Raw genomic sequence first — 16,517 nt, forward strand, 5'->3', positions numbered from 1 at the left:
TTAACATTTCAGAAAATGTCTCCTTAAGCCCTTCATGCTTACGACACATGGCACTGTACAACATTCTCTCTAACCCTCAAAGCAATCCCTCAAGGTGGACCTCCCTCCTGCCACTGCAGCAAAGAGGGCGAGACAGCTGGTGCCTTAGGAAATCTTGGGTTCTGGAACTAGAAGGTTTGCATGTGTATCCCATGCCTGCCACTTACTGGTTGGTGGCCTGGAACAGTCTCTGAATCCCATTGACCTTCCAGTTGCAGAAATACAGATAATGAAAATGGTCATAATACACTCCCCACCTCTCTCTCTTTGCAAAGTGTTATACTTTAATAGTGTTCCTTGAAGGCTCTGATTTTAAACACATTTAATTCAGTAACCAAAAAAATTAGTTTTTTAATTATCTAAGGGACAGCTCAGATGGCCCTACTATTCCTCTTACATATAACAAAAACAGAAGGAGAGTCACCTCTTCCACTGTCCTGTCCTGAAATCAATCTCCACATTTTGAGAAAGTTGGGTGTTACCTGTTGTGTCAGAGTTCTTTAGAGAAACAGAACCAGCAGGATATATATATACACACACATATATGTATATATGTATACGTACACACCCACGCACAGTAATCCCAAGGGCTGGCTTATGTGACTGTGAGGGACTGGCATGTCCAAAATTCACAGGGCAGGCCAATAGGCTGGAAACTCTCAGGCAGGACCTGATGCTGCAGTCTTGAGGCAGAATTTCTTCCTTAGGGAAACCTCAGTTTTGCTCTAAAGGACTTTCGACTGATGGTATGTGACCCCCCCACCATATGGATGATAATCTTTTTTACTTAAAGGCAACTGATAGTAGAAGTTAACCACATTTACAACATATCTTCACAGCAACACCTAGATTTGTGTTTAATTGAGTAACCAAGTTGACAGTTAAAACTGACCATCACACCTGTTATGTAGTGTAGGGTCATCTGATAGCACAGAGAGGGTTGACAATTCCTACTCAAGTTTTCAAGAGAAGCAGGAGATTTAGGGACCACAATGTCTAACAACGACAACAACAAATTCCTGGTCCCTTTTTTTGGGCACCTCTCAATGTCATGGATGGTTCTAGTGTTTGCACTCGCTCTTGTATGAACTCTGTGGCATAAGCTAGAAAACATTTTAACCTAAGATCTAGTAAAGGGATCTGAGTGATGTAAAAAGAAAGAGAAGGTATGAAAACAAAAACACAGACTTCAACCTCTCATAAATAAAAAATAAAATTCATTTACTGAAAAGAAAAATTTTAACACATGATCTACGTGCAGAACCCAAAACAAATCTTCTACAAGCTCTGGAACAATCCACATCTCTCCATCATGCTGGAAATGTACACACATGCAGGCACATAACATACACAGTACTGCGTGGTTATTAGTGCCTGCTGTAAGACACTTATTCCTCTCATTCACGTCCATGGACATGCTTTACAATCGAAGCTCCTGATTTTATTGTTCACTAAAACAAAATAGGTTCCCCAGCATCACCTTGGTTTAAGCCAACGAATACAATGAACAGCAGGCACCCTCCACCCTCATTTTCCACCTCCCTTACCCTGACAACCTCAGCACTGTTTATGTCCTCTGGCCAGGGAATGACTCAGTGGTACACAGGAAAGGGAAGAAATCTATTGGGCTGATGCGGTCACAGCAGCACTAATTGTCTGAAGATACTGACCGTGATTTCAAAGACAAGCCGCACCCTTTCCCCTAGAGGTCTTGGATATCTGTAGTTTGGAAAGTTAAGTTCTAAAGCAGACTTGAAACTGACCTCCTCATCTCCAAGTCCTGCCACTTGTGCTCTGTGTCTCCTCTTCGAGGAAACAGTATTGTACTCCCACCAGGGGCCGATGCGAGACCTGCTTCAACATCTGATCAACTGGACTAAAACCCACTAACACAGACCCCCTTGCTGGGAGCAGGAAGTGAGAGCTGTAAACATGAATAAATTGAGATTTTGCACTTCCAAAATCATGAGGTGAACATGTAGTGTTAAACAGAGATGATATTCTAGGAAAGGAGAAATTTGAGAAGAAAAATTAAGACAAGAGAATAGGGAGGGGGAAAACGAGCTTTCTAATGTACTTTTTGGGACCAACACTTTAAGACTACTGATAAAACTGCAAATTTGGGGGCTGGCTGGTTAGTACACTTGATAGAGCATGGTGCTGATAACACCAAGGTCTACTTGCAGAAGAGGAAGGACATCCCCTCACTGCCAACTTCTCCTGGCTGACCCTGTACTAGACACCTAAGAGTTGTACAACTGCACAGCAAGGAAGGTCCTCTAGCTGGATCCACCTTGCCTGGTCTTCTAAGGTAGCCACACAATCAGCTGTCAATGCAGCACAGGAAAGAGATCAAATGGGCAGAAGCCATGCCGAATTAGCTTCCAGAAACCCCAGAGCCAGAGCCAGCTTCTACACACCACATTCTTGGGGCCAGGGACCTTGAAGCAATAGCCTGCATTTTGCTAAGGGGGACTGAGGACCTCAGTAGTCTGCCATCCAGTCCTCAGGTCAACATCACAGTCCCAATCTCAGAAGTCACCTGGACAGGACTGCCTCTAGCAGTTCTGAGTGCACAGATGCCTCCAACGAGGAGGCTGTGGCAGGACACACACCCGGCCCCCTTCCATTGGCATGTACCTTATTGAAAACAACTCTCAGTACTGCCGTGAGAGGACAGCTAGGTAACAGCTGGGCTGCCAGAGCCCAAGCTTGCTAACAGTTTCCGGGCCCGCTTTGGTAACGTCTAAGCCTGAGACTCCAGAGTGCAGGGCCTCTGCTAATCCCAGCTAGAACTTTGGTCACATAGGCACCTGTTAGAGACCACAAAGGAGCAGAAGGGGTGGTTGAAAAGTGTCATTCTCCTAAGGGAGGACAAGTCAATGATGGTGACATCTTCCTAAGTTGATGAACTATTATCAGGTAGGTTAGAAGCCACTGCAATGAGAGAGTCCACTTTTCCTGTCCCTTCCCCTCCAGATTGGCTCCACTGGCTTTGGAATGGACGAGAAAGAAAAAAAGCTGGGGCCATGAGGGTAGGTCACAGCCCTTACCAGCTTTGGTGAAACACAAAAACAAAACCCCTGATAAATGTTTGCTGCTCTCCTGTAACCAACGTTCAGGGCAAACCGTATCTCCAGGTGAGCAAGAGCCTGATGACAGGAGTGGAGGAGACAAGAAATCCGCCGGGTTACACCCATACAAACACATGCATGCACACCCGCACAGCTGACGCAATGGGAGGTAATAAGTGCCCTTCTGAAATACTCCTCTCATGCCAAGAGGGAAGAAGAGGCAACTCAAAGCCAGGCAATGTATCTTTCTTTGCCTTCTCTCAAGTTTGCTCCCGAATCTGAAGGCTGAGCTAGAGATGAGCCAAAACTGAGACTGCTTGTGATACTCAGGGAGGCACCCTGGGGAAAGAACAGGGGTCACGATTAGTGTTCAGTGGTCCCTTTCGAAGTCCAGGTCCTGGAGGCAGCGTGGGGCGGGCACTGGCTCTGCCCCAGCCCCCAGTGATTGTAAACAGCCGAGCACCGCACGTAGTGTCAGACCAGCTGTGTCAAGTCTATGAACTTAAACTCTGTGCACACTGACCTCAGTTTCTCATCCCTGGCAATGAAGTGGGTGCCTTCCCAGCAGGATGGCAACCGAATGCTGCCACTCCTTCTGCTTGTTGGGGGCCGAGGGTGGAAGATGGCCTGAATGTACAAAGCAACCATTTTATAGGTCTCCCTTGGCAGAAGCACAGCCCACTAGGAAATCCTTCCCCTAGGCCTGGCGCAGCAAATATTTCCTGAGAACTTCGATATCTCTTCAGTATGAAATCAGGCTGATCAATGCGAGGTAAAATCCGTGCCTCCCCACAGAGGTACGCACTTAGATGATTCTGATTAAAACCTTCAGGGCACTCAGCCAAGACTGCGGAGGACCTAAGCAGACAGTTCCTGGGGCAAGTTCATTTTCCGCAGGAGACGCTGAGTGAAAGGTTACTAAGGAAGAAGCAACTCATTATAACCCCAGATCTAGAGACAAAGTCTAAAAACAAAAATCTAATCTTAAATAAAATATAAATATCTTCCATTTAGGCAGCACTTCATATCTTTTAAGAGCTGAAGCAATTAAGAATACAGTGTTGTGACCCACACTGAGGAATTCAGAGAAGAAAAGGTGTTGCCCTCAGGGTCACAGGAAGCCAGAGAGTAAAGATTACAAACTCCAGCTTTGGGGACTGGTTTTAAACTACTAGGTAGGTCCAGACACCCCCTGGAGACTTGACTAGGTAGGAGAATATTGGGTACAACATTTGAGAGAAAGATGAAGAGGAGGCCAAGCTTTATAAAGAGGGAGAGCTCCCACTTATGTAATCTAGCCTGGCCCAGGAAAGGAGAAAACATGAGGTGGGGGACACTAAAAGTTTTAAATAAAGTAAGCTGTGCAACAGGAATAACTTGGGTGAGGTGGGCCAGAAGGAGGCAGGCAGGTGATAAGGGAGAAGGCATGGTGAGGGAAAGACCCGAAAAGTTCTGGGTTAAAATAAGTACAAATGCGCAGTGAAAGCACTGCTACTGGTGGCACCTGTCATGTCTGCTACCCACCCTCTCCCCTGCCCTCAGCCCCACCCAGCCCAGCGGACCCAGCTGCTAGATAGTGGGGTTCCCAGACAACAACCTGCCTCTCCCCAGAGCTTAGACCATACCTGAAGCTCTGGAGCCAAGTACTGGGGGGACACACAGGGTTGGGGTGGGCAGGTGCAGAGAATGCACCCAGATCACGACACAACAAAGGCACTGGTGGAATTGATGAAGATGGGAGTTTGGCTTGGCTGGATCAGCTCATAGAGGGCTTCGTAGGTCCCCACCACAAAGCCCACAAAGCCCAGGATGCTGATCAGGGCGTCCTTGGCGATGGTGAGGGGGCTCATGCCCTCCGAGTAGTAGGTGGTGATCTCCAGGAGGGGTGGGATGATGAGGGCCAGGGCACTGCTGCTCACGGAGCCCACCAGGGAGATGACCAGGTCCAGGCGGGGGATGAGGATGGCCAAGATGCCTGCAGGGAGAGAGGACATGCCTGTTTAAGAGTGCCCAGAGCCCACTCCACCTCTGTCCATCCTACCGAATGGAGAGATCTAAGAAGACTTAGACACTATCCAGTCCAATCTCTGGACAATGGATGCCCAGAGATGTGGAATAACTGGGCTCGCACTGCAAGGTCGGCAGAACTGGGAGTGTGACCTGGATCTCCTGGCTCCAGTCCCCTAGCTTTCAGCTCTTTTCCTGCCACAGTGCATGACTTCTGTCCTTCTGAGGAAAAGGAACCAAATTACATTCCAGGGCAATCTGGTCTGTACCAAAGGAGGGAGGGTAGGGAGCAGAAAAGGAGGTGGGCTGTTTCTCAGCAAATGCTCATTTTCTTACCACTGAGGGCACCTCCAACATAAACATCTCTACTTGATCGACAAGAAACAAACAAAAAAAACATTCCTTCTCCTGGAAAGATGCTGTGATAACCCCATTTCACGGAGTACTTTTATACAGGCAAAAGACAAAGCAGTTCTGTCTTCAGGTTGACCTCTGAAGCAAATCCCCACACAGTGACCATTATGCCAGGACAACCAGCAGCCCCCACATCTGAGACTCAGCCACAGGTTGGTGAGGAAGGTGAATGGTGGACTATGTTAGGAGATGCCACCGGCTTCCATACCACTCCAGCCATCTTCAAGACGGTCAGATAGTGCTGTTTAAAACAAAGAGGAGAAGGCTTCCCCAGCCACACATACTGTACTGCCCACTGACCTTCTGTTCCCATCTCACTCGTCTTTCCACAGGGGGCAAAGGCCAGTGTTTCACAGGTTCACGGAGGAGGACAGACTCTGGAATTGGATTCTTGCATTCGAACCCTGGCTTCTCTGCTAACTAGCTGAGTGACGTTGAGGAAATTATGGCTTCTTCCTATTCCCCAGTTTTCTTATTGGCAAAATGGGGATGCTAATTGCCCCTACATGACAGAGATGGCATTATGATCAAATGAGGTTACGCAGGCACTCTGCACAAGGCCTGGTGACAACAGGGATGCAATACATGTGAATGTCATCATCACTAGCATTCATGTTGCTGATCATGAAAAGTGCATCATTAACTTGTTTGTAACCAAATATAGTTTGACAGATTGTCTTTCCTACTGCTGGGCTGTAACAGGATGTCCCTGGCATCCAGCCAGTCAGCCAGACCTCATCTATCACCTCAAGAATCCTACGAGAGAGCTACATTTTACATGGGGGTTTTGGTTCTAACTTCATTTCATAAAGGAAAAACGTAGTCGAATCACTCTGAGGAAGGCACCACACTGGTGCACCTGCCAGAACACCTCAGGCCGATGCAGCCAATTTTGCCTCCAGTGTCTGAATTGATGGCTACTTCTTTGGCTGAGCACCAGATGAAAAGATTGGACCGCATTTAGAGACCAGATGTTAGAGAAACTCTTACTTTTCAACTGGAATACCACTCCCTGCGGTAAGATGAGAGGCAGGTGGGAACCAAGACTTACCAGGGGTGGAGCAGACTCACATCTCCTGTCTCACACTTACCCTGAAGCTGTGCTGTCCAATAGACTTGTCACAGATGGCTATTTAAATGTGAATGAATTAGAGTTAAATAAATTTCTCTCCTCATTCACACTAGCCACATGTCACGGGCTCAAAAGCCACCTGTGCCTAGTTGCACTGGGCAGCACAAATACGGAACATTTTCATCACTGCAGAATGACCAGTGTCATCTGGTAGAAAGCACTGTTAAATCTGCCTCAGCTACATAGGTATAAAACTCCAAAACATCATTGGTGTCCCCGTGGAAAGAGATCCAGAGAAGTAAATGATAGAAAGTGACAGAACCAGGACTAGAATCCAGGACCTCAAGGCAAGAAGACTGAGCTTCCGCCTCCCGCTGATATGGTGGGGAGAGGAAGCAACAGATGCCCGACCAATCAGCATAAACGGCCCCCAGGGTTCCAGAGCAGGGAGTCTGTTTTGCCACCATGAAAATGACTTTAATTTTAGAGGCAGAAATCAACTACTTAGGAAAGATACTGGGGCAACTAAGGCCGCTTGTAGCACTAAATATCGTTATTCTAGGAGTTAAAGCCCCCTAAAAAGAGAAAACCAAGAAGTTAGATATCTTAGGAAGCAGCCAAGTAGGAACATCCCCTCTTACCCTCCCCTCCTTTTCCTCCCTAAAAAACCACACCCCATCCGAAGTGGAAGAGAGCATGTTCTCAGCAGCAGTTACACAGCTCTCAGCAGCAGCTCAGATGTGGCATGTACAGAAGGGGTACCGAGGACAACCTAATCCAGACCACATGATTAGCCAAGAGGACTCCAGTGGTATTACAGAACATGTTCCCTCTGGGCTAAGAGACACTAAGAATATGATCTTCCAACTGCTGAAGCAACATGAGGCTAAGAGACACTAAGAATATGATCTTTCAACTGCTGAAGCAACACGAGGCAAACGGTCATGTTCTGAGAAGGAAATGATCATGATTCTGGAGCCTGTGGTTTTGAACAAGCATCAGAAAGAGCTGACTTATGCACAAGGGAAGAGAAAAGCACTTAAAAGAACAAACGCACACAGAAATACCTTGGACACTTACAGCTCCTTTGTCAGGAAGCTCTTTCTGCTATTTTATGATTGACACACATAACTTTTAAATATCTAGAAATCTGCCTTTAAAATTAACAATAGTCTTGCGCAGGTATATAATTTCATTTAGTGGGGGTATAAATTTTAAAAATACAAAAGCAAGGGAAACAACCTACATGTCCAACATTAAAGGAGTAGTTTAGTCAATATGATCCGTCAACAATGGAATACCATGCAGTCATGAAAACATTAATAAATGATATAAAAATTCATGCTAGATTAAATAAAATGTGAAAGACAAAGGTATATGTGTACCGTGACTGCAACTATTTTTACAATGTACCCATGAGAATTAAGACATAGAAAATAAAAAGAAAAAAAAATTTTGTTGTCAGTGGAATATTGGGATTTTTTTTCTTTTATTCCCAAATGTTTTTACTTTAACCTTCTTTTTTAAAGAACAATATTATTGTAGAAATTTAAAATCAGGCCCAAAGTAGCTATATAGAACCACAGAATTTTGGAGTTGAGTGAGACCTTAGAGATCAGATGTGCTTCATATCATACCGTTGAGGAAACTAAAGCCTTGTGAGGGTTCCCGGGGGCATGGGAGTGGGGGACAGTTGCACACCTAATTAATGATGCTTCCCTTCCTCACTGCAGCTGCAAGACAGAGAAGAGTGAAAGGCCAGAGGATACCGAGACGCCACCCTGGATGTGGAAGCTTTGTGCTCTAAAAGGTCTGAATGCTTGGAATGTTTTGTAGCTGTGCATTCCAGTCTGAACAGGCCTCTTAATTAATGTAGTTTTATGTTATGACATCTTCAACAATACGTTTCTGAAATTCTCACACCGACCTGAAGTAAAATGTTTCATGTGTCAAATGCCACGGAGAATTAGTGTGAATCGCTGAAGGGCAGGTTAGTGCCTCAAGGACTCCAACAAAACCATGCATCCTACAACCTCTGGATTCTCCCATGTGAAGCCAGCCTCTTCCAGCCTCTCCTTCTACATAAGTTCTGGACACAAGGTGACCTGATAAGTCTGCATTTCCAAAAATATGGGCTGGAAGTAAATAGTGTCCCCTAAGAAATCATAACAAAATGAGCACCAGTCTCTGAAATACTCATTTGCCCTCCCTTCATCTCTAACAGTCCTAAATTTAGCACCAAAAAGTAGTCATCAGCCATAGTAATCTTTAGGGGATGGGGGAGAGTGGTGAGGAAGTTGAACTCCAAGTGGGAAACAAAATGAGGCTGGACCAAATCCCCCCTGTTCCTCTTGGAGATGGAAGGTGAGGAAGAGGCAGAAAAGTTGGAAAAAATACAGGAAAATACCAGAAATAGCAATAAAACGAGCTGCCATTAAAATTTATGGAGATAATGTAAAACAATTAACTACATCAAAGATCTAAAATCATGTACCAATCTTGTACAAAAAGATCTGAAAGAAAAGAGAAGCAAGAACAAAATCAACGCATATAAATACACTGAAGTTGTTGCTACCATGAAAGGCCTCTACTGATTCCTACCATTACTTCAAAGTCTCCAGGGAAGGTAAGAGAAGCTGGAGTGCTCTCATAGATGAAGGGCCTGCCTTCTTTAACAGGATGACGACACAACGCTCGGTCAAAACAGATCACGGGAGAAGGCGAAAGCAACTGTGTGCACTTGAAGATCAAAAGCAGCCTGTGTCCTTTGAGCATCGTGCTGTAGAAGGGAGATGAGACCCCCAGATAGAGCTAGGAAAAGTCAAGCAAAAACCAAGAGGCATCTGAGGACAGCACGAGGTCTAAACCAGAAACGCTGCTTCCTGCAGGGTACAGTGGAAACAAACCCGATAAGGAGCAAGACATATGCCACAGGGAGGCTAGGCCAGGCTTGAGAAGAAAATGGGGCATTGGGGGGAATGAGCCCCATGCCTCTGCCTCACCTCCACTGGGTAGGGACAAGGAGCTACATAGTCAGTTTAGCACATTTTACCTAGGCAGACTTTTTCTAGAGGAACCACTTTAAAAAAAGGTAAATTATTTCAGTTATCCCCATCCTTTCTAACAACGCCCTTTGGATTCAAGAGCTGGGCCCTCAGAGTGGACATTACAAATACTGTACATGTGGAAGCTGTCTCCTCAGCACTGAGAACTAATACCTCTATGGAGGAAACATACACATCTGAATCAAAGCACCGGGAGCTGCTGGCAGAAGAGAGGATGAAAATCTACAGTCCAAGCATCCTTTCTTACCAGCACACTTTAAGGCAATTTACTGGAAAAGCAAGATATACCATGTTCCTTCCCTTTCAGTAGCTCTGGGAGCAGGGACTGGCTGCAGACTGCCCTGGGCCCTGGACTAGCTGTCGCATGGGCTGTTTTTATAGGCTGGTCTGGGAGAGGGCCTGAAGGTCTGCCAAATGAAAGCTTCAAGGAGAAGCCAGATTCATGGTTGCCAACAGCTCTTGGCCTAGAGAATCCGAGGTGTCCACCCTCTGCCCTGCTCCTACCCTGCCCCACTCTGCCAAGAAATCATTAGGAGTGCTACCCAGGACTACATCAGAAGGTCATGGGAATGCCTTTGTTTCCTTAGTTCTAGTGTGTTCTTTCCTCAAAGAGATCCAGGATGCTGAGCTTTTTTGAGCTTCCACCCACGTCCTTCATGTGAAATGAAGAAGAGAAGTGCAGGTGGCTTAAATTCCAGGGCAGGCATCTGTTCACGTTTAGATGAGTGGATGAAAAGAACCGACAGCCTCTCGCCTGCCTTCCTCTTACCAACAGTCAACCAACAGAGTCATTTCTGACTTCCCAGACTACGAGCGAATGCTGGACAACACTCACATCTTTCAGCCCTGAAGCATTTAACTCTGGTTCAATTAAAAAATCAGACAGACCTATCATTATTCCAAAGACAGAAGCTCAGACTGAGTAATTTAAGGAAACTTCCAGGGAAGTCTCAATATAATAAGAGGTTCTTGTCCCAAAAGAATAAAGTCTAAAAAGAAAAAGAAAAAGAAAAGCCAAATACAGCCAAAAAAGAGAAATCTATGCTTCAAGGATTTCCAAACAATTGCAAATAACCTACTTTTTTTTTTTTTGTGGCTGGCCAGTATGGGGATCTGAACCTTTGACCTTGGTGTTACTAGCATGATGCTCTCCCAAGTAAGCTAACTGGCCAGGCTAATCTCCTGGAAATTTAAATTAGATATTATAGACCAATTTGTTCAGGGATTCTCTAGTCTACCAACTCACAGAAGCTACAAAAAATATTATTTTTATTTTTAAAATTTATACCAATTTTCAATCAACAGCAAATAAGGTGATATCCTGTCTTTTAACTCATACACCTTGGTATGGGATCAGAGGAAGGGGACTAAAACACAAAGTGATAAATCAAATATCTAGGTTAATCAATAGAAATTTTCTAAGAAGTATATTTAGTAAAAATAACATCAAAAAAGATCTAGAATAGTATCATACAGGCTCAAAATGAAATCTAAGGAATAAATCATCACACTGCAAAAACAACCATTGGAAACACAAACATGCACCCTCTACCAAAGCAACCTATATCCATTACAGATATGGGATAAATGGCTCTCTTTTGGACTTTTACCTTATTTAATATGGGAGAGAGATTGTTTGTCTTTACTCTGAATTATGGACATCTCCACAGCATTTCATACCACATCTGTGAGTACGCTGCTGTCCTCGTACCCGTGTCCTTTGGAGCACATGCATAATTAATGCACTTCACCATCTGCGTGTGCTCAGCTCTGAAAGCGAGACAATGTGCCACGTTTTCTGCTCACACGGCACAGGCAGTTTCACAACACATGCTTTGTCTCATGAAAGCCCTTGGGGGTTGGGGCCCTTTGGGGAAAAAGAAACAAGGCGATTATCTTGTCTTCTACTCACATGTCAGGCAAACCAGCACCGTGCGCACGAACAGGTCTACCACTAACTCACAATGCTCAGGTGCTCGGGACACAAAGAAGGGGACGATGATCTCAGCTGGGACGTAGAACTGGATAGCATAGGTGAAAAAGATCCCAATGGAGTAAAGCAGCTTAACAGACTGGTACAACCTGCAGAGAGAGGCAGGATGCTTTCAGAAGCCTACTCAGCATGCTTACACATGATCAGTGAGAGTCCAGAACCATCCCAGTGCAATGTGACGACACTGTCAAGGTTACAAACACACATGTCCTTCGGACCCAGAAGTTTCACATCTAGGAATTTATCTCACAGATATATTTGTACATGTGCACAAAAACTTATATTCAAAACATTTCACTGCAGCATATTTAGGAATGAAAAATTGAAAACAATTTTAATGTTAATCAGTGGTGAACTGGTTAAATAAATCATGGTGTCTCCATATAGCTCCTAAAAAGTCTAAGGCAGAAGAACTCTAGGTGCTGATATAGAACTATCTCCACGATATGCTATCAAGTGAAAAAAGCATGAAGCAGTACGGTGTCTACAGAGTGGTACAATTTGTCTAAAAAGAGAAAAAAAAGGGAAAAAACACCCCCCTACACACATGCACACATGCACATGATCGACACTGTAACATGCACTAAACATCTCAGAAGGAAACACGAGAAACTGGCAAAATGGTTGCCTCTGAAATAGAAAATTGTAAAACTGGGCACTGGAGTGGGGGTGAGGATGAAAGCTTAATCTTCTCTGTATATCTTTTGAACATTAGGATCTTTACCATGGGCATATGGGCTTATATCCTCTCAAAAATAAAAATTAAAAATACAATTAAAATGTAACAAGTCTATCTATGTCCTTCCCATCCAATTCAGTGCTCCTAGACTCGGATGGTGACCATGCAGGACNTCAAGTGAAAAAAGCATGAAGCAGTACGGTGTCTACAGAGTGGTACAATTTGTCTAAAAAGAAAAAAAAGGGAAAAAACACCCCCCTACACACACGCACACATGCACATGATCGACATTGTAACATGCACTAAACATCTCAGAAGGAAACACGAGAAACTGGCAAAATGGTTGCCTCTGAAATAGAAAATTGTAAAACTGGGCACTGGAGTGGGGGTGAGGATGAAAGCTTAATCTTCTCTGTATATCTTTTGAACATTAGGATCTTTACCATGGGCATATGAGCTTATATCCTCTCAAAAATAAAAATTAAAAATACAATTAAAATGTAACAAGTCTATCTATGTCCTTCCCATCCAATTCAGTGCTCCTAGACTCGGATGGTGACCATGCAGGACCAAGAGGCAGAGCAGAATCCATCTTTCCACTCCACTATGGGTGCCTTCCTACCACCACTTCATGTGTAGCTTCCTAGGGAAACTGTGTACTCACTTTGGGATATCTCTGTCTCATCACCCCTGTGCCTCCACTGCTGTGATCATTAAGTAATTAGGGACCTGACTGGATCATCAAAGGGAAGGGTCCACTCTGCCCTAACCGGAGCTTTGCTTAGGAGCAGAGTGACCCTTCCCTTTGATGATCAAGTCAGATCCCTAAGAACTTAACTCAATGCACAGTATACACACAAGATTACCACATTTGGCCTCCCTTGTTGGAAATCTATTTAAATGTGGTAATCTATTGTGTGTATACTGTGCACTGAGTTTCTCTGTGGTTTAACTTAATACCTAGAAAATGTTCTTATCCTATAAGCAGAACACTCTGGGAAAGACTGAGTTTGGCAAAAGGTCTTACTCACTCCAACAACAGATAATAAAAACTCTTCAGAAAAATCAGCTGATGGCTCTGTAATTCAGCTCAGAGCTGCACCAAAGCCCTCTGGAGTGTCTCAAAGTCTGGAATCAAGAGAGTCACTTGCTGGGATGGTCAAATAAATCAAACCCAAAAGGAGCAGAAAGATTAGAGCAGTTGGGTTTGGGGTGTCAGAGAGAAGAAGACAGATGCTCGTTTAAAGCTTCACATTATGCGGCTCCTTCTGTTGTTCCCAATCCACTTATCTTCCAGGGAAAGGTGACACAGTTACACCAAGTAACCTCCAGACTCTTCCCTCTTGGAAGGGCAGGAACACCTGAAAATTTAAAAGGAGGCACCGAAGGGAAAGAGAAAAAAGACTTCCCCAAAACAACTCACTTCAGGGCTACCATTTGTCTGGCAGTGCAACAAATTTAATCCCCAGACCCCTGCTGATTAGGTTGTCCTGTGCTAGATGCTGACATTACTGAATAAACATTTTTCTCAATTTTCTCAATCTGTCCTTGCCCAAAGCCTCACTGATCAGAGCTTTTAAAGCACACACGGCCAGATCAGCCATGCTAGACTGAAAGGTTATTCTTTTCCCTGGGACACTCAGCCGGCTTCTCAGTGCCTATTAACTGGTACTCTCCACAATGAGATTTTAATCTTCAAAACAAAATTGTTGATTAGCATACACCCTATGACATCTACCTTTTTAGGAGGCATTTCATTTTGTCTCTGTGTTTCCTTACAATACACCTGCCAATGAAAGAGAGGTAAAAAAGGGCTACTGATGACCCCTGGTCCACAGTGAGATGCTCCCGCCTGCACATCAAGCCTCTGACAGCCAAGGGGGAGACACAGCGGAAGCTGGTGACCAAATGCAGATGTGTCCTCTTCTTTCCCCATCTACTTGGAATGGTTTAAGGTGAACAGACTGGATACTCAGCCCTTCCAGGCTCAGGATTTCCAAGGAGAAATGGCTGAACTGAACAGGCAGCTGATCAACCAATGGATTCAGTACAAACCTCCAGAGGAACTACCCATCCAAACGAAGAACGAAGTTCAGGGCAGCCCATGAGGGGTGATGGTGGCTGGGGATGGTGGCATCAGTGGTCTGATTTAAGAGATACGTAAGAGGAAGAACACATCTTCTGATCCATTAATTTTTAAAAATATTCAGTGCTCCTGGGTTTCCACCTTCCCCCACGTACCAGCAGTTGGGCATGTTGAGGGTTATGCTGCCTTGGATATCAGCTCCAAATTGCAGGTACCCCAGACACCCCAGGCTGATGTAGAGGACAGTGATGATGGCCATTCCCAAGTATAGGATAAGTGGGAATTTCTGGGGATCTTTCATTTTGTTTTCAAGGGGCAGAACCTAGAAGAGAGTAGTCAGAGAGGAGAGAAAGCACAGAAAAAAGCAAGATTAATGGCCAAGAAAAAAATTAAAATCCTCAGAAAAAACTTCTTTATCCCCAGAATTTCTCAAAAGCAATTTTTCCCTTCCCTTACTAGACAGACAAATGAAAAAATCAAGGTTATTTCATCAGAAGTTACACTCGTACACTCAGGACTAGAAGGAACTCGAGCCCATTGTCAGAGCAGGAAGTCCTAAGAGCTAAGGGTGGTGCAGGATGAGAGTGCAGGATTCCTGGCCTGCCAGCGCTCTGCACTCCTGCTGTCGATTGATTCTCACCCCATGAGAGGAGATACGTGGCAACCAGCAGACCCTCTCACAACATGCCTGCATGGTACCTAACCCGAGATCACAGCTCCTTGCTCACCTGTCTAAAAAAATGTAAAATATGGGCCAGGGAAAATTGTCGTTCTAGTTCCCAGAAAGTATTTCCTTACCTCAATAGGTGCAGGCACCAGCAGTGACAGATTAAACTTCCGAGTTAGAGAAATGGAGCTGCAGGAGTCAGCATGAGTCCATAGAGGATCTCAAAACTTGGGTTCTTAACAAAGCCCATTTCCAGACTCCTATGTCAAGTCACTTACCTTAGCTGACTCCTTTGTCATAAAAGAGGACATTCTTTAACTTTGGTGAAAGCAAAGTAAAGGCCCCTTATAAAGATGAGTTTATTTAGAAACGGGGAACATAGAAGGTTTGACTGTGACAATCTGCACAATCTATCAACTGGATCTGGTACGGCCAGTGAGGAAAAGCAACGCAGGGCAATGTCTAGCTGCCCCACAAACTCTCTTTGATCTAGTCATGACACTCATTTTCCTGCAGTGCATGTGGCCACGAGTCACAACTGGTCTGTGCTGTATACACCTGGCACCACGGCCTGGATTCTGAGGAACATCACAGCTTTGCATCTCTGTCTGGCCCTCAACCCTCCCCCCTGCCCCCCAGGGTCTCACACTTCAGTTAATCCACAACCAATTAGAAACAGCTTCTAAACTCATGCGTCTTGTTTCCTTCACACCAAGAGTACAAAGAGCCAGAGAGCAGAAACCTCATCTCTGTATCCTATCAGGCCTGGGTCAGCTGCATAAATACAGACAGCACAGTGTGCAACCTGGCATTTTACCCTGACACACTGAATAACCCTTAAATCTAAAACTAAATCAAAATAGCAGTGTTCTCTCTCCATTGTAAAAATGGAAAGTACAAAGTAATCTTGAAGTTAACAGATAACAATGTTTACAGAATGACTCTGTATCCAAGACTTGGCTAATGAAATGAAGCAAAGAACAACTTCTGCACTGGGCTGTCAGGGGAAATTGATAAAAATTTAGTCTCTGGGCATCTTTGCAGACTTTCTCAACCTCTTCTTTCAAGTCCTGAGTTCTTGGAATCTCTTTCTTACTGCTGAAAAACTGTAGCACTCAGGCCTCTGCCCCAGCAGCAGGGAACCACAGTGTTTACAAATCAAGGCAGGACAATCTTCATGGACAATGAGAAGCCCCAAGAGAGAGCACAGGGAAAGGTTTGAAACCTCAGAACAATGAGCAATTTACACGCTGTCACTCACAAAGCCTCCCCCATGACATCAGAGCCTTAACATGTTCCATCTACAACACCTGTCAATTCATCAGGACTCATCTTTTGATAAAAAATTTGTCCAGCTTCTAGATTTTCTTAAAAGTAAAGGTGTAAGGGGCCAGCCCGGTGGCGCACTGCGATGGTGCGCC

At 44.7% G+C, this 16,517-nt stretch overlaps 1 protein-coding gene across 2 annotated transcripts in view; it reads right to left on the bottom strand.

Moving 5' to 3' along the window:
• Window positions 1-1,236: 1,236 nt before the first annotated feature.
• The window catches only part of SLC36A1 (solute carrier family 36 (proton/amino acid symporter), member 1), a 39,761-nt gene continuing 24,480 nt past the window's right edge, over window positions 1,237-16,517 (bottom strand). For both annotated transcript variants that reach the window (XM_008577680.1, XM_008577679.1), the window contains exons 9-11: window positions 14,585-14,751; window positions 11,584-11,753; window positions 1,237-5,088 (exon numbers count right to left, since the gene is read on the bottom strand). In XM_008577680.1, coding sequence (XP_008575902.1) covers window positions 4,811-5,088; window positions 11,584-11,753; window positions 14,585-14,751 — 615 coding nt within the window. In that variant the 3' untranslated portion in view covers window positions 1,237-4,810. The remainder of the gene's footprint in view (window positions 5,089-11,583; window positions 11,754-14,584; window positions 14,752-16,517) is intronic.

The sequence above is a fragment of the Galeopterus variegatus genome, unplaced genomic scaffold, assembly GCF_000696425.1.
Source record: "Galeopterus variegatus unplaced genomic scaffold, G_variegatus-3.0.2 Scaffold1562, whole genome shotgun sequence".
Taxonomy (NCBI): Eukaryota; Metazoa; Chordata; class Mammalia; order Dermoptera; family Cynocephalidae; genus Galeopterus; species Galeopterus variegatus.